This window comes from Myodes glareolus, chromosome 14 (assembly GCF_982192425.1).
Source record: "Myodes glareolus chromosome 14, mMyoGla1.1, whole genome shotgun sequence".
NCBI lineage: Eukaryota > Metazoa > Chordata > Mammalia > Rodentia > Cricetidae > Myodes > Myodes glareolus.
In genome coordinates, this window is record NC_142039.1 from 50,167,126 (window position 1) to 50,187,772 (window position 20,647).

A 20,647-nucleotide genomic window follows, 5' to 3' on the forward strand; every position below is an offset into this window, starting at 1 on the left:
CTGAGTCGGTTTGTATTTGGTGGGCCTTGGAGCCCGATTCTTCGGGGCTCATTTGTCTGAACCCACGACCGGAGTCGGACTTTTCGGGTCACCACCCTTGTCCGAGGGGTACGTGGTTCTTTTGGGAGGCGAGGTGTCCGGACCCTCTCCGAAGCCTCCATTCGAATTCCTGCTTTCGGTTTTTCGCCAAAGCCGCACAGCGTGTTTGATTGTCGGTCTGTTCGTCCTATTGTTCATCTTTGTGGTTTGTCTGTTCGTTTATTGGAATACCAACATGGGACAGTCTCTAACTACCCCTTTAAGCCTTACTCTAGATCACTGGTCGGACGTCTCTAACCGAGCGAACAATCAGTTGCTTGAGGTCAAGAAGAAAAAAATGGAAGACTTTTTGTTCCTCGGAATGGCCCACATTTAACGTGGGCTGGCCACGGCACGGCACCTTTGACAAAAATCTTATTTTGCAGGTTAAAGAGCGGGTCTTTGATAAAGGACCCCATGGACACCCTGACCAGGTCGCTTACATCGTCACTTGGGAGAGTTTGGCCTATGATCCACCCCCCTGGGTGGCTCCCTTTATTTCTCCAGGGAAACCCCAACCCGCCCTAAGCCTCGTTCCTTCGGCCCCGAATCCTCCTCTACCTTCCCCTCCTTTGCCGTCCCTACCAAAGCCCCTTACCCCTACGGTCTCCTCTCTTTATCCTGCACTGACGAAGGAGGAGACCCCAAACCAAATGAGAGACCGAAGGAGACCCATGAGCAGCCGTCTGTCCTTCCCCCTGACCCAAATTCCCCTCTTGTCGACCTCCTATCCGAAGATCCTCCCCCTTACAATCCCCAGCAGGAGCCTGGAGATCGTGAAGCAGATCCTGCAGCGCCCTCGCCCTCATCACAGGGCTCCCCGCCTACTGCCTCCCCTGTCGCGAGCAGGCTCTGGGGAAAGCATGAACCGTCTCCCCCGGACTCCACCTCCCAAGCATTTCCCTTGCAACAGGGAAATAACGGCCAGTTTCAATACTGGCCCTTTTCCGCCTCTGATCTATACAATTGGAAACAACACAATCCTCCTTTTTCCAAGGACCCTGTGGCATTAACTAACTTAATAGAGTCTATTTTCCTTACACACCAACCAACATGGGACGATTGCCAGCAGCTTTTACAGGCTCTCCTCACTTCTGAGGAAAAGCAGAGGGTCTTCATGGAGGCACAGAAGCAGGTCCCAGGAGACGATGGAAGGCCAACTCAGTTGATCAATGAGATTGATGATGCCTTCCCCCTCACCAGGCCTGACTGGGATTATGCTACGCTCGCAGGTAGGACGCACCTACGCCTTTACCACCAGTTGCTCATAGCGGGTCTCCGAGGGGCTGGTCGCCGCCCCACTAATTTGGCACAGGTAAAGCAGACAATTCAAGGGGCAGATGAGACTCCAGCAGCATTTTTAGAAAGGCTTAAGGAGGCATACCGTATGTATACACCTTATGATCCTGAGGACCCAGGGCAGGCCATCGGTGTGTTGATGTCTTTTATTTGCCAATCTGCACCTGACATTAGAAACAAGCTACAGAGGTTGGAGAATTTGCAGGGATATACACTGCAAGATCTACTTAAGGAAGCAGAGAAAATCTTTAATAAAAGAGAGACCCAAAAGGAAAGGGAGGACCGTATCCGTAGAGAGAAGGAAGAAAGGGAGGATAGATTGAGAAGGGAGGCAGAGGAAAAGGAGGAGGCTAGAGACAGAAAGAGAAATAGGGAACTGAGTCGCCTCTTGGCCGCCGCAGTTCAGAGTCAGGACAGCCGGAAGGGAGACAGGATGGGAGAACGGAGAGGCCCTCGTGTGGAGTGTGACTAATGCGCCTACTGCAAGGAAAGAGGGCACTGGGTGAAGAACTGCCCCAAGAACACTCGCAAACCCAGAGGCCCCAGGCCACAAGCCTCACTCCTAGCCCTAGATGAAGACTAGGGAGGTCAGGGCCAGGAACCCCCCCTGAGCCCAGGATAACACTCGACGTCGGGGGGCTGCCAGTTACCTTCCTAGTAGATACAGGGGCTCAGCATTCAGTTCTTACCCGGTCACCAGGCCCGCTCAGTGAACGGACTGCTTGGGTACAAGGCGCCACAGGCGGAAGAAGATATCGTTGGACCACCGAAAGGAAGGTGCAATTAGCAACTGGTAAAGTAACCCATTCTTTCTTACATGTCCCAGACTGTCCCTACCCGTTACTGGGACGAGACCTTCTCACCAAACTAAAAGCCCAAATTCATTTTGAGGGGGTGGGGGCATGAGTGTCGGGCCCAAATGGGGACCCCCTCCAAGTCTTGACCTTACAATTGGAAGACGAGTACCGACTGTACGAACAGGACTCTAAGACACGGGGATCCAGGGACTTGGACATATGGCTTACAGAATACCCACAGGCATGGGCCGAGATGGAGGGTATGGGGCTAGCCTTACAGCAGCCCCCGTTGATCGTAGACCTGAAGGCCACAGTCACCCCAGTCTCAGTCAAACAATACCCCATGTCGAATGAGGCCTACCAAGGGATAAGACCTCATATAAAGAGACTATTAGAACAAGGTATTCTGACTCCCTGTCGGTCACCTTGGAATACCCCCCTCCTCCCAGTAAAGAAACCAGGGACAAAGGATTATCGACCAGTACAGGACCTCAGGGAAGCTAATAAGAGGGTTGAAGACATACACCCGACCGTCCCCAATCCATATAATTTACTAAGCACCCTGCCACCATCTCACACCTGGTGTACGGTGCTAGACTTGAAGGACGCCTTCTTCTGTCTCAGATTAAGCCCCAAAAGTCAACCCCTTTTCGCCTTCGAATGGAAGGACCCCGAATTGGGGATTTCAGGCCAACTGACTTGGACCCGGCTCCCACAAGGTTTTAAGAATAGTCCCACGCTCTTTGATGAGGCCTTGCACTGGGACCTTGCGGACTTCAGAGTTCAACACCCGTCATTGATCCTGCTCCAGTACGTGGATGACCTTCTACTGGCAGCCTCCACAGAACATGACTGCCGGCAAGGTACGGGGGCCCTATTGCAAACTCTGGGACGGCTGGGCTATCGAGCATCTGCCAAAAAGACCCAGATATGCCAGACCGAGGTAACCTATTTGGGATATAAATTAAAAGGAGGGCAGCGTTGGCTTACAGCCGCACGCAAAGAGACTGTATCTCGTATACCCCCACCCCGAGACCATCGTCAGTTGCGGGAATTCCTGGGGACTGCCGGGTTCTGCCGCTTATGGATACCAGGCTTCGCTGAAATGGCAGCTCCCCTATACCCCCTCACCAAGCAGGGGGTTCCATTTGAGTGGACAGATAAACAACAACAGGCTTTCGAAAATATCAAACGAGCCCTCCTATCCTCTCCGGCACTAAGCCTGCCTGACATCACCAAGCCATTCGAACTGTTTGTCGATGAAAAACAAGGTTACACCAAAGGGGTTTTGACTCAGAGACTTGGGCCATGGAAACGCCCTGTCGCCTATCTATCAAAGAAATTAGACCCAGTAGCCTCAGGCTGGCCCCCTTGCCTGCAGATGGTGGCAGCCATTGCCGTCCTCATTAAGGATGCCGGTAAATTGACCATTCTGGCACCCCATGCCGTCGAGGCCCTGATAAGGCAGCCCCCTGACCAATGGCTCTCCAATGCCCGCATGACACACTACCAATCCTTGCTGTTGGATACGGACCGAGTCCAGTTCGGACCTGTAGTCGCCCTCAATCCGGCAACCTTGCTACCCATGCCGGAAGGACCAGACCAGCATGACTGCCTTCAGATCCTCGCGGAAATGCATGGAACCCGGATGGACTTGACTGACCAGCCCCTCCCAGATGCAGACCACACCTGGTATACCGATGGGAGCAGTTATCTACTGAATGTAGAATGCAGGGCGGGGGCCGCAGTTACCACGGAGACCCAGGTAATCTGGGCCAGTGCCTTGCCCAGCGGCACCTCGACCCAACGAGCTGAACTCATCGCTATAACCCAAGCCCTTAAATTGGCAAAAGGTAAGAAGCTAAATGTTTATACTGACAGTTGGTATGCATTCGCTACTGCACACATACATGGAGAAATCTACCGAAGACGAGGGCTCCTAACCTCAGAAGGCAAGGAAATTAAAAATAAGGCAGAGATCCTTGCCCTATTAGAAGCCTTATTCCTCCCCAAGAGACTGAGTATTATGCACTGTCCCGGACACCAAAGAGGAGATCACCCCGAAGCCAGAGGAAATCGGCGGGCGGACGAAGTAGCCCAAGAGGCTGCTTTGGGCCCGCAAATTCTCCCCCTGGTATCAGAGCCCATCCAATCCACAATAGACTGGGCCTATGATAAAGAGGACATACACTTTCTCCAAAAGTTGGGGGCAGAATATAATTCAGCGAATAGACGCTGGATTTATCGGAGAAAAATAGCGGTGCCCATAAAAATAACCCAAGAACTTATAGACTACTTACATAAGTTGACCCATTTGGGTACGAAGAAAATGAAAACCCTCCTAGACAGAATGGAAACTGGACAGTACCTCTTGAACAGAGACGGGGCACTCCAACGGGCAACAGACAATTGCAGGACCTGTGCCCAGATTAATGCAGGCCACTCGAAAGCCCTCCAAGGGGTACGCCTCAGAGGACATCGGCCCGGTGTCCACTGGGAAATAGACTTTACTGAAGTTAAGTCTGGTTTGTATGGATACAGGTACCTGCTGGTTTTTATAGACACCTTTTCAGGATGGGTAGAGGCCTATCCCACTAAACATGAAATGGCCAAGATGGTTGCCAAGAAGCTGTTGGAAGAAATTTTTCCCCAATACGGGATGCCAAAGGTATTGGGATCTGATAACGGGCCAGCCTTCGTCTCCCAGGTAAGTCAGTTGGTGGCCAAGTTACTGGGGATTGATTGGAAATTACATTGTGCTTACAGACCCCAGAGTTCAGGACAAGTAGAACGTATGAACAGAACTATTAAGGAGACTTTGTCTAAATTAACGCTTGCAATTGGCACAAAGGATTGGGTGTTGCTCCTACCCCAAGCTCTATATCGGGCCAGGAACACTCCTGGGCCACATGGCCTTACCCCTTTTGAAATATTATATGGGGCACCGCCTCCAGCCATACATTTCTTCGACATGGACATTGCAGACTATGCTAACTCCCCTTCTCTACAAGCCCACTTACAGGCCCTGCAGCTGGTACAACAAGAGGTCTGGAAACCCCTAGCCACAGCCTACCGAGACAACCTCAACCAGCCGGTGGTGCCTCATCAGTACCAGATTGGAGACACTGTTTGGGTCCGTAGACATCAGACTAAGAACCTGGAACCGCGCTGGAAAGGACCATTCACTGTTCTCCTGACCACCCCAACGGCGCTTAAGGTGGATGGAATCGCTGCTTGGATCCACGCCTCACACGTGAAAGCCGCCAGCCCAGGACAACAGACGGCTAGCCAAAAGGAAGGATGGAAGGTCCAACGCTCCCAGAACCCCTTAAAGATAAGACTGGTTCGGGAATAATGTTATGGGCATTAGTCTTTCCAATGTTGATCTCGGGATCCATGGGGGCTCGTAATGGAAACCCCCACACAATTTACTCCTTAACTTGGCAGATTATTTCCCAGACTGGGGAAGTAGTCTGGAAGACGACTGGCCAACATGCCCTTAATGCATGGTGGCCTCCCCTCACCCCTGATTTCTGTCAACTGGCTGCGGGACTAGATTCCTGGGACATAGCCAGTTCTGACCATAGTCAACTGGCAAAACGGATGCCGCTCACGGAGGCAGGAGGAGAAGGATTTGTAGGCTGCTCCGACACCTTGCGAAGATGTCGGTTAGCAGGGGCTGACTTCTACGTCTGCCCCCGGGATGGCCGAGATCAAGCTACGGCCTATAAATGTGGGGGCTATGACTACATGTTCTGTGCGGCCTGGGGATGTGAGACTACCGGAGATGCCTATTGGAAACCCCATTCCAGCTGGGATAAGATTAGGGTGACCCGCGGATGGGAGAGACCCCCAAGGGATCCATTGGGAACTGGAGACTGTGTTGAAGGAAGCTTTGGAAAATTTAAATGTACTGATGGAAAATGTTTACCCCTTAACATTACCTTCACCGAACATGGTAAAAAGGCCACCGGATGGCAACTAGGGTATGCTTGGGGGCTTAGATGGTACCTGTCATCTGTAGACAGGGGGTTGGTTTTCAAAATACGGCTTAAAGCTGAGGCCATAGTTTCCCGGGCGATAGGACCCAACCAGGTCCTGGCAGATCAGAGGCCCCCATCTCTACCCAAGGTGCCAGCTACCCCTGGACTGACTGATCTTACCACTGCTCCCAGCACCACCCTGGCCCACCCAGCGGCTGCAATTGAGCCGGAGGGAGGAACAGGAGATCGTCTTTTGAACCTCATTAGGGGGGCTTACCAGGCCTTAAATCACTCAGACCCGGATCGGGCCCACGATTGCTGGCTCTGCCTTAATCCAAGTCCCCCATATTATGAGGGGATAGCTATCAGGGGCAACTATAGCAATGTCACCTCGCCACCCCCCATCTGCCAGGGCATGGACCATCATCTGACCCTTACTCAGGTGACAGGTACTGGAGTTTGCATAGGAGCTGTGTCTGGCCAGCCCTCTTGCACCTCAACCGCACCCGTTATCAAGGGAAACTATTATCTAGTCCCACCAAATGGGACCCTCTGGGCCTGTAATACCGGCCTAACCCCCTGTGTTTCGGCAATGGTATTCAACCAAACGCATGAATATTGTGTCTTGGTACAAATTTGGCCGCGCATCATGTACCACACAGATGAGGCGGTCCTCCAATATTATGAATACCTTCCCCGGAGGGAAAGACGGAAAGCTATTACCCTGACCCTGGCCGTACTCCTAGGGGTGGGGGGCGTTGCTGCAGGGATAGGTACTGGGGCTGCCACTCTAGTACGCACGGACCAATATATGCTTTTACATCAAGCTATGAATGAGGACCTAAGGGCTCTTGAAAAGTCAGTTAGAACCCTGACGGAATCAGTAGCTTCCCTGTCAGAGGTGGTACTACAAAATAGGAGAGGACTAGATCTGCTCTTTCTAAAGGAGGGAGGCCTTTGTGCGGCCTTAAAGGAAGAATGTTGTTTTTATGCTGATAAAACCGGCGTAGTGACTGAAACTCTAGATAAACTAAAAGAAAGGCTAGAAAAACATAAGAAAGAATTTGAAGCCCAGCAGACATGGTACGAAGGGCTTTGGAACCGATCTCCATGGTTCACCACCCTAATCTCTTCCTTAATGGGACCTATAATTCTTTTAATGTTAATTCTCACGTTCGGCCCTTGCATTTTAAATCGGTTGATTCAATTTGTTAAGGATAGACTTTCGGTTGTTCAAGCCATGGTCTTAACTAGCCAATACCAAAGAGTAAATCAAAGAGAAACAGAGATCCTATAAACACCTGCATAACAGGTTTTTCTAAAAAAAAAAATGGGGGAATGAAAAGGAAAAAGAAAAAGGAATATCACCCATGGTGCTGGAATGTAGGTCCTTAGGGACAAACAAGTCAGGCCCCAGCTAGGGGAGAGGAAGAGATAAGGGGGAGGAGGGGACCTGTTGTCCTGTGACAGGATATGAGTCAGGGTATTTACAGCCGGCCATCGGGTCTCCAGCTAGGGAAGGAGAAAAACAGGAAGCCCCCAGACAACCCCCTCCTTGGTATTTAGGTAAAAGGTCAAGAATTTGCCACTCAGCGCGCTCTTAGCCTTATTTGAATTGACCAATGGAATGAATCCCCGTAACCACGCTTTTCGCTTCTGTACCCGCGCTTTTGCTCCCCTATAAAAACCCCTCGCCCCAGCCTGGCTGCGCGCGAGTCTTCCGAGAGACCTTGTCTCCCCAGGTACCTGTGTATCCGAATAAACCTCTTGCTGTTTGCATCCGTAAGAGTGGTTTCGACTGGTCTGTGGGGCACGGGGTCTCTCCCGAAAGGAAGACATCCCTAGCGGGTCTTTCAGTAGGACATGGGCAAAGTTTTGATAAGAGTTCTATGCCAGATGAAATTGGAATGTGTTTGTTTTTCCTCTCTTCCTCTTGGTTTTGTTGATGGACCTCCAGCCTTGTTATACTAGATGCTTGCTCACCCCAGCCCGCATCCCCACCCCAAGCCACATGCCGTTCCACCTTCTTCCTTGAATCTGCTTTGATAATTAGAAATATGAAAATGTAGCATTCACTTGGTGCCAGGAAGCTGGTGAGGTTTGGCTCTTCACTGGTTTCAAATTGCATGGGAAGTCGTTGCTTGTGATAACATTGTACCCAAGGCTGCCCCCTTCCTCCTGTAGATAGCTGTGGTATGGGGTCTGACTATCTTTTGCGAGCAGTGCTGAGGCTCAGGGATGTGCATGTGGCTAGGAATGACTGATGTTAGTGTTTGAGGACTTCCCTGAGTAAGGGATGCTTTCTGTCATTGCACAGAGGGGGGGTGTTTGGCACATAAGTCTCAAGGTTGATGTCTGGCATCTTTATTAGGTTTTCCCCTCTGTGTACTTCTGGACAGGGTCTCTTAGTGAACAAAGAGTTAGGAATATTTCTTAATATTAGCTCACTGCAGACGGAAAAAAAAATCCCCAATCAATCCAAATCAAAACAAGCCGAATTAAGAAATAGCCACGTTTAATGGGAGATCTGCACTCTCGGGTGGCCTGAAGGGGGAACCAGGAAGCTGTGGGAATGCGACCCCCAGGAGGAAGAAGGGAGGAGACTACATGTTCCTCTTTCGGGAGATCACTTAAGTACCCTGGGGAGTGGTCCTGACCCCAATCCCCAGGGAGGGGTCAGGATCTGGCCTGCTGGGATTTGGAGTCCAGACCAGGCCTGGGGGCTGGGATAGATGCAAGGGACTGGGGCCTAGGCTCCCAACGTGGCACATAGAACTGGCCATTTTGGCTATTCTGGCTAACCAACTTGCTCCAGGGATTCACTGTCTCTTTCTTCAGTGGGCTGGGAATCCAGAGGTTGAGGCATCTGTCGGAGTTTTACGTGGGTTCTTGGGACCCAAGTTCCTGTCCTCCTGCTTGTGAGGGAAGCGTTTACCCTTTAACAGTCTGCCCAGCCTGTTGTGTTTATAAAAAGAATTTACCACCTGAGGATTTCGTATCTTCAGATTTCAACTAATGGTCTTCAGATACGCGGAAAAGGCTATTTAAATTTCTACCAGGCCTATTCCAGTCCAAAGTGTCTTATTACAGTTCAGTAAATCTCCACAAGCTCACTGCAGAAACAGCAGATGAAATCGGAGCAGGATTTGAAATCAACAGTTTCCCCATATCTGACAGAAGGGCATTGTCAGAGGAGCAGCAGGTGGTGGTTATGGTTTGGGAAGCTGGCCGACCAGGAAAAGAAAGGTGGGAACCAAACGAAAGTCCAATGACCCATTAAACCAGCATTTAAATGGTCTAATTCTGTGAGGAAATGAAGTTATCCTTACGAAGATCAAGAAGCCCAAAGAAGTGGAGACTCCTGACTTACAAACATACTATGCCTAGAACTCAGTCGGTACCCAAGGTGGCAATGCTGCTGAAATGGAGATGATTCTGAAATAGTCTCGTTGAGCTCCTGTTAGCAGCACAGAAAACTGTGCAATACCAACATTATAGTACGGTTTATGTCCCTAATTAAAAACTGTTTTCTTTTTTGAAAGTAACATGACGTTTTTGTACAGTGTGAGTTTTGACCCCAGAGTCTGAAATATCCCAGGCAAGGGCTTTGCCACTAATCTGTGCTGTCTGCTCCAGGAATAGTATTTATACAGTAAGGAACACTTTCACATCATATAAGGATTAGCATGTGTTGGGGATATGCTCTGAATATTTTTAGTCTCTGAGTATTTGATTGCTAAAAATTTATATATTGCATAGTGAAAGTGAAAATTGTTTCATTGCTATGCAATACATTCTTTTCAAATTTGTAGCTATGGATGATGGAGGATTTTACTTAAGGTTTTGACATATTTCACCAAAAATGTGGGGGATAAGGGGGAATAAAAATATGTGGATTTTTAGGCATTCAGAGGTTTAGGTTTAGTTATTCTGATCACAGAAATAGTTTGTCCTGTGCACTTTATCTCCTTGTTCTCGGAAAGCCGTGATAAACTAACAGTCAAGGAGATAATCTTAAGCCATTCGAACAAGGTCAAGACAAGAGAGGGACGGGCAGGCCAGGCCTGCAGATGTTTGCAGAGAGCATGTTGCTGGAGGAAGTTTCTCAGTGTCAGTAGAAGGAAGAAGAAGCTCAGAAGGGGCCACAGGTGCAGTCTTGGAAGGAGAAGTCCCTCAGAGTCGGGGGTGAGTGCAGGACAAGGGAAGGAGAGGCGATGATCTAGCGTCAAATGCCACCAGACTTCTCAACAGCAAGACTGATGGCTGTAAAACAGTCAAGCAAAGGCTCCAAGACTCAAATACAAAAACCATACCCAGCCTATTATAGACGCTGCTAAGGTCTCTGTGGAAAGGAAGGACAATGATCTTGTCAGAAAATCAATAAATCAATGGATTGGACAGCATGTGCCATCAGAGTGAGGGAGTGAAGCAGGAAGCAGCAAGTTCTTAGGGCCCAGCACAGATGACGCTGGTGGAGGGGGCTGAGCTGTGCAGCACTTACAGCAAAGGCATCCAAAATGGAGTCCTGTAAATAATGTGGTCCAAGAATACCAGTTGGCATAACATATTTGCATAATGAAACAGAAGAATGATATACTGGGAGCAGGTGACTGCCTCTGAGTGTTGGTGCGTCTCAGAAGAGTCAAGTGCATGGGAGCTTTCAAGATGACCTTAACTGCATGGCCAACTTGGGTGGTGAAGGGAAGTGTGTCTCCCAGCTTGGTGCTGGTGTGCTCAACAGAAGCTGGGTTTTCACTCAGTTCTGTCACTACAGCTGCACTCATAACCCTCCTATCAACAGAAACGAGGAGATGAGCCATGTTGTGTCCCTGGGCTAGACAGGTGAGCATCACATGGAAGGCCATTTTGTTGTTACAAAGCCAGGATGTTTAAGACCAAAAAAACCCAAGGAAAAGAAAACAGTTTAAAGAGAATCTCACTAACCAAAACTGGATAGTTCTGAGCATCAATAATTAAAAAGCAAAACAAAATAGTTAGCTGAAATAGTTTGTAAAGGCTGTAAGTGTGTAAGTTCAAGGGTTGGGACCTGGAATTATATCTTCAGCACCTGTGTCAGGCCGACCACAACTAACAACCATGTTGTACTCTGTGTCTCTTCACTTGCGCTGGAGCTGGTTTCCCTTCCCTTACTGGTAGGCACTTGCTTTCCTCTTTTCTTGTTCTATATCTTCTCACAACTATTCAGAGTTTCACTGGAAGCCTCTTAGAATGCCAAGACTGTTAAGCTGCAGAAATGGGAGTTTGGTATCTGTTTGTGGCTGATGTCAGAGCAGGCAGGCCCGGCTTCTACAGTTTCAAGCTTCCTGCCTTTTCTGCTCCATTTGTAGATTTGTGGGCTGGTGAGTCTACTGCTGCCTCTTGTCCTCTCTCCTGACTCCTGGATCCTCATGTAATTAATGATTTCTTGCACAGTAGAAAGACAAGGCCCTGGCCCTGAGTTAACCGGCTTGCTCCCAGCAGGACGGTATCATTTGATGTATGTGACCTTTACCTTTCACGCTGTGTGTGCCGTGTTCACTGCGCCCCACATCACTGTGTGAGTGAGAGTGAAGATGCACCCTGCCCACCAGCCTGCATTTATTCATAGGATGTTGATTTAACCCCTCATTCCAGGCTCACCATCATGGATCCTCTCCTGGAAGCAGATGGCACCTTTGCCTTAAATCTTTTGAAAATCCTGGGTGAAGACAGCTCAAAAAATGTGTTTTTCTCACCCATGAGCATCTTCTCATCCCTGGCCATGGTCTTCATGGGGGCAAAGGGAAACACTGCAAGCCAGATGATTCAGGTAAGCAGCACCGTTTCTCAGTAGCTAAATACTACGAACTCTCAGTTGAGCTGGTCCAAATCTCCAAGTGACTGCTCTTGATGAACAACTGTTGGTGACACCAGGGTGTGGGTGTATGTGATGGAAATATCTGCTATCCCTGCTGGGACCCTGGCATGAACAGCTCGACCCATTAGTGCTGGTGGGGTGAATGTTGGTAGCGTTAATAGGAAGGTTGGGGATCACTTGGGCCAGGAACATCAAAGGTTCAGCACCAAGTCCACCCTTTCCCCATTATCTGTTCTCTGGCTCCTCATAAACCTCAGCCTTCCTCCAAGGAAAGTACACTGGGCTGATCCCTCCCATGATCCTAAAGTTTCTTCCCACATTGGGTCAGGAACAGAAGCAACTGCAGCTCCTTTTGGGTACAGTGCTTTAGGTGCAGAAGTCTGTGAATCACAAAGACAACCTGCCCGGAATAACATGGGGAGACAATGAGGGATGCAGGGTTGCACCCTTTCTTCAGAAATGGGGATGGGGACATGTGTTAAAAGGCACATGTATGTAACAAACACCACTGGTTAGGTGATTTAAATAATACACAGTTTTACTTTTACTATTCTACAGACTGAAGTCTAAAACCAAGAGGTTGACATTTTGGTTTTCTGTGCCTTACAGATAGCAGCTGCTCCCTGGGTTCTCACTGTGTGTTTCCTGTTTGCTGTGATCTGATCTCCTTTCTTATAATGATACTTATCAGACTGGCTTAGAGTTCACCCTTATGGCCTCTTTCTAACTTTAGTATTCCTGCACAGGCCTATATCCAAATATGGTCACTATATTTAGACAGATAACAAAGGTCACAGGAACAAGGTCTCCTATGTCTTATCACCACAAACAAGTACTTCTGCCCACAGACACCATACCACAGGCCCTGTTCTCCAGACCCCAGTGGTCATCATTTCACTCCCCTGCCTTGCCAGCTACTGAGTCTAAAGCCAATAACATGAACTAGATTTCTGGATTGCTGTGTGCATCAATTGTTTTAGAATGAGCCAAGCCAATGTGCAGTGGGTGGAAGGAACGTTGACAATGTTTCTCAGAATCTTGGGTCTTATGAGGAGTTCCTCTCCTCAGGGTGGAACCAGCTAGAGCTCTTTAAGCAGGGCTGGAAGATCCCCTGAAGCTGATCTCATGTCTGAGGTGCCAGCTGTTGACTATAGCTCTGGTTCTCTTCAAGTCACTATGTATGGTAGTTCCTACTCCAGAGGTTTCCATGCCAACAGCAGTGGGATAGCTTGTTCTTCCTTCCGTGAGGCTAGCTGGACACAAATAAGGTACTGGGTCTTTGAAGATCCATGCCTGGAATAGTATTACCTCTGAATACTGTTGATAAGTGTCTTGGGATTGCCTTTGCTGTGATGAAATACCATGACCAAAAGCAATTTGGGAAGGAAAGGGTTTATTTCCACTTACAGTTCCGTATAGCGGTTTGCCAACCAAAACAGTAAAAAGAGGAACTCACACAGTGCAGAAACCTGGAGATAGGAACTGATACAGAGACCCTGGAGGAGTGCTGTTTACTGGCTTGCTACACATGGCTTGCTCAGACTGCTTTCTAATAGAACCTGGAATCACTAACCCAAGGATGGTACCTACCTACAGAGGGCTGGGCATTAGCTACAATGCCCTTTCACATCAATCACTGACAAAAGGCTGTACAAGCTTGCTTACAGCCCAGTTTTATGAAGGCATTTTTTTGAGACAAGGTTTTTCTGTACTGCCCTAGATGTCCTGGAACTCACTTTATAGACCAGGCTGATCTCACAATCACAGAGAGCCACCTTCCTCTGCCTCCCAAGGGCTGGGATTGAAAGTGTGCACCACCACTGCCTGACTTGGAGACATTTTCTTAACTGAGTTTCCCCCTCCTTTCCGATGTCTTTACCTTGTGTCAGGTTGACATAAAACTCGCACAGTCAGGCAATAGGAAAGCCTGCCTAGCCCCAAGGACAGAGGAGAGACTGCCAAGGTCTCAGGCCGGAAGCTGCCTGCTTTGAGCCATTAGAGGTTGGGTTGTCACTAATGATTTTAGCCAGATATTAAGTAGTGAGCATGAAGAACTGAGGTTTTTGGAAGTCCATTTCTGCTCAGTCCAGGGATGACAGAGTCCCAAAAAGGACATTAGATAGGGAACTTTCAAAGCAACTTTGTCATCTTTTTAGGTGATTATTAAGTGGCAGCAGGGATCTGTAAAATTCTGAGGATGAGCTTAGTGTTGACTTATTTCCTAAAGCTGTACTTACCGGAATTCTGTGTTGATTTCAGGCACTCTCTTTGGATAAATGCAGCGACAATGGAGGTGGAGATGTCCACCAGGGCTTCCAGTCACTTCTCTCTGAAGTGAACAAGACTGGCACACAGTACTTGCTCAAAACAGCCAACAGACTCTTCGGGGAAAAGACTCTTGATATCCTAGCAGTAAGTCTTCCCAGCTTTCATGAATGAGAGAGGAATTATGTGGTACAGCAGGGAGTGTGTGAGTTGGATGTCCCCAACTATCTGGGCACCGGTGCGATTGTATATGGTCATATTTATTTGTGTTGTTTTGAATTGTACAGAATACAATTAAGTGAGCAAAGCACAAGCCCTCTTCAACCTGTTTCCCAATCTCCATGTCACCCAGGATAAGAAGGAATATAGAGTTGATGTATATCTTCCTGCATATACAGAAATTTATTTGTGAATATTTTTTCTGTATAAAGCTATCAGAACATACATATTGCTTCATAATTTGTTTCTTTCATTCTTTGTATTTATGTTGTGCTACAATTTGTTATGTCATTATTTATTATTGTCCCACTATTACTTTATTACTATTACTGATGTTGGTGTTGGAACCATGGTTTCACACATGCTAAGCATATATACACTGAAACATTGAGTCACATCCCCTATGATTAGCCATCCTTTGACAGTCATGACTATACATGTTTCATGGCATGGAAAGCCATTTTCCCATGGAGGGATTTTAATTTGTATTATTGAGTTTGACTTCATACGTTGTTTATTTGCTCCCAGATGTATTTGTAGAAGGAAGAAAGTGAAGCTTTGAGATTGTAATATGTATTGTTAATTGTTCTCCCACTGGACCTACAGGGATCCTCTGAGAAGCTGTCTTTTTCTCACACCTAAGGAGAATTGTGAAATTCTATTATAAAACTAGTACCCTGAAAAACAAATGAAATATATAACCTTAAGCAGTTTGGAAGAAAGACTCCCTAGTCTTTCTTTCCTCATTATTGCTTTATTGTTATTACTTCTTATCATTCCTTATACACTATCAACATAACACATGTTCCAACGCATTTGTGCTGCTGTATCATTTTCTGTTCTAACACAGCAGATTGTGGGCAATCATCAACATCACTCTCATCTCATATGTGTCAGCAATATAGTCTGAGAATCTTTTTGTGCTGCTGGAGATCAAACCCAGGACCTTGTGCATGCTCGGCCAGTCTTCCGCCACCAAACTCTTCACCAGACTCGGCCCCTAGCCCTGATTCCTTTTTTGGAAGTTTCTCACTGGGAGGCTGAGCCACCCAGTGTGGTAAGCACTAGATCCATGTAGCTATCCACAATCCAAATCATCAATTAAAATAAAATTTACAGTAAGATAAATTTGTCTCCTCACTTCACCTGTTGTATTGCAGCAGTCTGTGGCCCTAAGTGACATCAGGCTTGAAGAGTGCCAGTTTATGCTTCTGTTCTCACGGGAGGCTGTGTGAAAGACGGGTGCAGAGTGACTTCCCGTGTGCTGTGCTCCCTGTGACACCGTGAAGTGCTGTTGTAGCTCTTGTGGGGCTGTCACGCTGCAGGCCCTGCAGTTACTGCATCTGAGGATGTTCCCAGTGACCTGTCAGTCTTAGCTACTGCCTGCAGGATTTTCAGCTTGTGACATGTTAAGACCACCCTGCCACCTCAATCAAAACTAAAATTCGAGAGTTGAACACAGAGTGTATTTTTGATTTCCCCTCCTTTTTAATAGCAAGTGCCTCTGAACATCATTGGATTCATGCTTTCCTGCTTCTGTGCACAGGGAAGGAGACTGTTGGTGCTGATCACTTTTGTGGCTGGGTAATCATGTTGCTCTGTCTCAGTCTTTTAAAGATTCCTGCCGCAAGTTCTACGAAGCAGAGATGGAAGAGCTGGACTTTAAGGGTGATACAGAGCAGTCCCGACAGCACATCAACACCTGGGTCGCCAAAAAGACAGAAGGTGAACACAGTGTTGTTGTGTTCTGTTTGTTTGTTTGTTTGGTTTTGGTGCTGGGAATCGAACCCAAGGCCTTGAGCATGCTCTCTAGAAGGCTCTCTATTACTGAGGTACCTCCTAGTTAAGGTCAGCCACTTTGAATAGTCTTATTATCCTCTCATTCAGAAGAACATCAACTCTTTGATTTTTAAGGTGATTGTCTTAGTTAGGGTTTCTATTGCTGTGAAGAGACCATGACCATGGCAACTCTTATAAAGAAAAACATTTAATTGGGGTGGCTTGCTTACAGTTCAGAGATTTAGTGCACTATCGTCATAGCGGGAAACAAGGCAGCATGTGGGCAAGCATGGTACTAGAGCTGAGAGTCCTTACGTCTTGATTGAAAGACAGCAGGAAAACTGTCTCACTGGGCGTAGCCTGAGCATAGGAGACCTCAAAACCCACCTCCACAGTGACACACTTCCTCCAACAGGGCCACACCCACTCCAACATGGCCACATCAAATAGTGTCACTCCCTTTGGGGGCCATTTTCTTTTAAACCACCACAGTGATACTTCCTTTTTATTTTATGGTTTTGCCATGCTAGGGATCAACTCCAGGGCTTTGCATAAGATGGCAAGGCCTGCACTACTGAACTATAGTGCCCAGCCCTAAAGTGGAGCCTCTTAAACTTTTCCTATTTGGGACTCTTTTCAGTTAAGGTAGTCTTACGAGACTAAACATCAAGTGTCAAACAAAGCAAACATTTAGATCTTAGAACAATTATTTTGTATACACATGTGATCATTTATTATAAGATTAAAACACATTTGTATACTAATGACATTGTATTGCTTGTCCAACCCAAAAAGATCCATATATATATATATAATTTGGTATTTTCTCACTGAAGAATGATGATAGAAAAATATTAGAAGCCTGTATCTTTTATGATTAAGCCATTCTCTTTGTATAAGAGCAGAAAACATGTGTGGGAAAACATTACAGTTCCCAGCATTCAAGAGTCTTGAATCTGAACCATAGTGCTTTAGGTAGTGCAGGTTAGTATCATAGGAATGACAAGGTGCATAGTACAGTGCACATATGTGTGTTCAAAACCATGGCTACAGCGAATCCATGTGATGCAATGTAGTCCATTAATGCCAGAACACCCCAGACTGATTACATGTTTGATTTCAAAGTAATTTTTGGTCCTTGTGCATTCAAATACCTTTTACTGTTGCTATTTTTTGATCACTGCCTCATTCAGTTGCATGGTGGGATCTTGACCCCCACTTTAAGAAACTTTGTTCTACAACCAGGTGTAGTGGTGTAGGCTTTTATTCCCAGTATTTGGTGGGCAGAGACAGAGACAGAGGGATCTTTGTGAGTTAGAAGTCAACTTGGTCTATAGACTTGATCTACATATAATGGGTTCTTGGCTAAACAGGGCCACTTATTGAGTCTCAAAGTTGGAGGGTGGAGAAGAATCTTTGCTCTAAATTGATGCAACAGTCCTGTCTTTGATAAATTAACAGTATCTGACATGCTGTCTGGATTTATCCTGCTCTAACCAGTCTATCTATGATGTCTCCCAGTGTCTTAGATCACTTTTCCGGACCCCATTTTCTTCCCTTCCTTCCCATTTATCTCTCTCTGCCTCCTTTCATTCTTTTCTTTCTTTTAGTCTCTTTAAGAATAGACTGAAGAACAGTCTCTGAGCCTGGAGCTTCCTGCTCTAGTGTGGCTCAAATTCTACAGTTCTAGTGCATTCCTACAGGTGGGTTGGCCCTGCCTTCCTTCACCTGCAGTATAGGTGGCTCTTTTGTCCCACGTCCCAGATAATCACACAGAGAATTATTATTAACTATGAAAGCTCAGCCAACAGCTTAGGCTTGGTTCTAACTAGCTCTTATAACTTAAATCAACCCATTTCTATTAATTTACTTTCTGCCTTGTGATTATGTTTGCTCTGTACTGCCCATGCTGCTTTCCTGATTCCTCCATCTCTGGCTGGCGACTCTCCGTGTCTCTGCCCTTTTGCTTCCCAGCATCCTCTCTGCCCCCAAATCCTGCCTAGCTATTGATCATTCAGTTTTTTATCAAACCAATCCAAGTGACAAGTTTTCACAGTGTACAAAAAGATTATTCTGCAACACTGCAATTGTAAGCTGTTGTTTATACTGGTAAGGAACACTGCATAGCTGCTCATCTACTTTTAAATTGAATTTAAAAAACCCGACAGAGGAAATTATGTATATGTATGGGGTTTTGTGTTACTTGCAACACATATAATCTTTCTCAGATAGAGGGTTAATATATTTATTGATCCAAATATATATATATTATATATATATAATATATATATATGTATATGTACAGTTCTACCTGTGTGTTCCCATGTGGGTGCATGTGCATATATGTTGTTTCTCAGACACTCTGTCCATCTCATCATCATTTCCTTTTTGTTTTTCTTAAGACAAAGTCTCTCATTAGACTGGAACTCACCAAGTAGGCTATGCTGGATGTTCAATAAGTTCAACAGATCCACCTGAGTCTACCTTCAAAGTGTTGAGATTACAGACATACAAGATCACATCTACTTGTTTGGATTTGTTAGTTTACATGGGTTCTGGAAATTGAACTCAGGTGTTCATGCTTGTAATGCACGCATTTTAATGACTGAGTGATTTGATTTTATATCCAAACCATTTTTAAATGATTTACTTTTTAAATTATGTGTATGCCTATGACTTTGTGTCTGTGTGTAAATGTGTTCACCTGTGGGGTCAGAAGAGGACATCAGATCCCCTGTGGTTGAGTCACAGGTATTTGGGAGCCACTTGACATAGAAGCAGTGTCCTTTGCTAGAGAAGTAAGCGCTCCTCACCCCTGAGCTATCTTCCTAGCACCCCCTTCCATTTTTTTAAAAAAATAAAAGTCCTTTAAGATTCTTCTTTAAGACATGTGTGGTCTCTTTATAGCTCACGTGTTAAGGGCTTTTTACACTGGATGCACTAGTGTTGACTCATACATTTTCTGTATTCATTGGAACACTGATGTTTTTATTTCCTGAATGTCTTCTTTTGTCTAATTTTTTTCTTCTTCTTATAACCTTTGAAAAGTGTCCCCTTTTTTTGTGGTGATGGTTGTGTTTCTTTAAGGACAAATACTTGATTTATATTTAAGGGACAGTGAAATCCCTTAAATGTGTGCTTGACCATTCAAGCAGGTGGCCCCTTTGCATGCATCCGCCAACTCTCTTAGTTCAATGGCTTTTTAATTCTTCCCTTCAGATAAAATTACAGAGCTGCTGTCTCCAGGCACAGTGGATTCAGACACTCTGCTGGTCCTTGTAAATGCCATCTACTTCAAAGGAACCTGGGAGAAGCAGTTTGACAAAGAGGACACCCGGGAGATGCCTTTCAAAGTCACCATGGTGAGTGTTGATTGATCCTTTACTGGCCTCTAAACCGTACAAGAAGGCTGTCTCATGCAGCCTGTGCTTCAGATGGCTTTGGGTAGCTTGGCAAGAACTCTTTGCTAACCTTTGGGGCTCTTCTCTCATCCTTTTCATCTTGTAGGATACCTCAGGGATACCTGCTTGCTTCCCAGTTTCTTGTCAGTACCATGCTACTATGACCTGTTATGTTCTTGCTGGTGTCTACATACAGGACAAATCTATGGCACTGATCTCTGTTTACTTTATTTGGGTCTTTGGCACTCCTCAACTTTCTACATACGGTGTATAAGGCTCTTTGGGCCCCTGGATCTTGCCCATCTTTCTCGATTCTTTTTATTTCTAGCACTGTCCTCCATATCCGCATTCTCCAAGCTGTTACCACACACTCTGCTGTCTCTACAAGACAACACAGCAGTCAACCACTTTTGTCACTACTTTTAAAGGGAGCCAAATGTTTTATAGTGGCTAGCATATGAATGTTACTCAGTAAACACTGAAACAGTGAGTAATATTCAGTTCGGATTTGATGGGGCAGGTACAGAATTTTGCTTACAATAAGAAAACAAAGGCATGTGTATGCAAGATAGACTCTAAGTTTAACAACCTCCATCTTGGAGGATATCACTTGCTGAAGGATCTCCTTTGTTGTTCTGCTTTCTCAACATATGGCCTTAACACACACACACACACACACACACACACACACACACACACACACACACACACACACGTGCATGCATAATTTTTATTTCCTGTGCATTATTAGTGTTTTGCATGCATGCATATATGTGCATTTGCCTCTAGCCCATGATGTTCAGAGAGTACATCATTTAAGGGCTCTAAAATGAATGGTTGTGAGCTAGTGGGATTTAGGAACTGCAACTAAGTCCTCTGCAGGAGCAGCAAATGCTCTTTACTGGTGAGCCATCTCTCCATTCCAGGAGGATCTTCCTTATTATGCTTACACCATGGCTTGGACCTTAA

The 20,647-nt window shown here is 46.4% G+C and overlaps 2 protein-coding genes across 5 annotated transcripts in view; both read left to right on the top strand.

Moving 5' to 3' along the window:
• The window catches only part of LOC125397621 (serpin B9-like), a 242,101-nt gene that overhangs the window by 163,996 nt on the left and 57,458 nt on the right, over window positions 1-20,647 (top strand). The window lies entirely within an intron of this gene.
• LOC148119867 (serpin B6-like) overlaps window positions 1-20,647 on the top strand; it is a 41,244-nt gene that overhangs the window by 7,897 nt on the left and 12,700 nt on the right. For 3 of the 4 annotated variants that reach the window (XM_087896497.1, XM_087896499.1, XM_087896498.1), the window contains exons 2-5: window positions 11,792-11,966; window positions 14,274-14,426; window positions 16,106-16,223; window positions 19,497-19,639. In XM_087896497.1, coding sequence (XP_087752623.1) covers window positions 11,792-11,966; window positions 14,274-14,426; window positions 16,106-16,223; window positions 19,497-19,639 — 589 coding nt within the window. Of the gene's footprint in view, window positions 1-11,791; window positions 11,967-14,029; window positions 14,171-14,273; window positions 14,427-16,105; window positions 16,224-19,496; window positions 19,640-20,647 lie in introns of those variants that run through there. The other variant, XM_087896500.1, reaches the window with a different exon arrangement.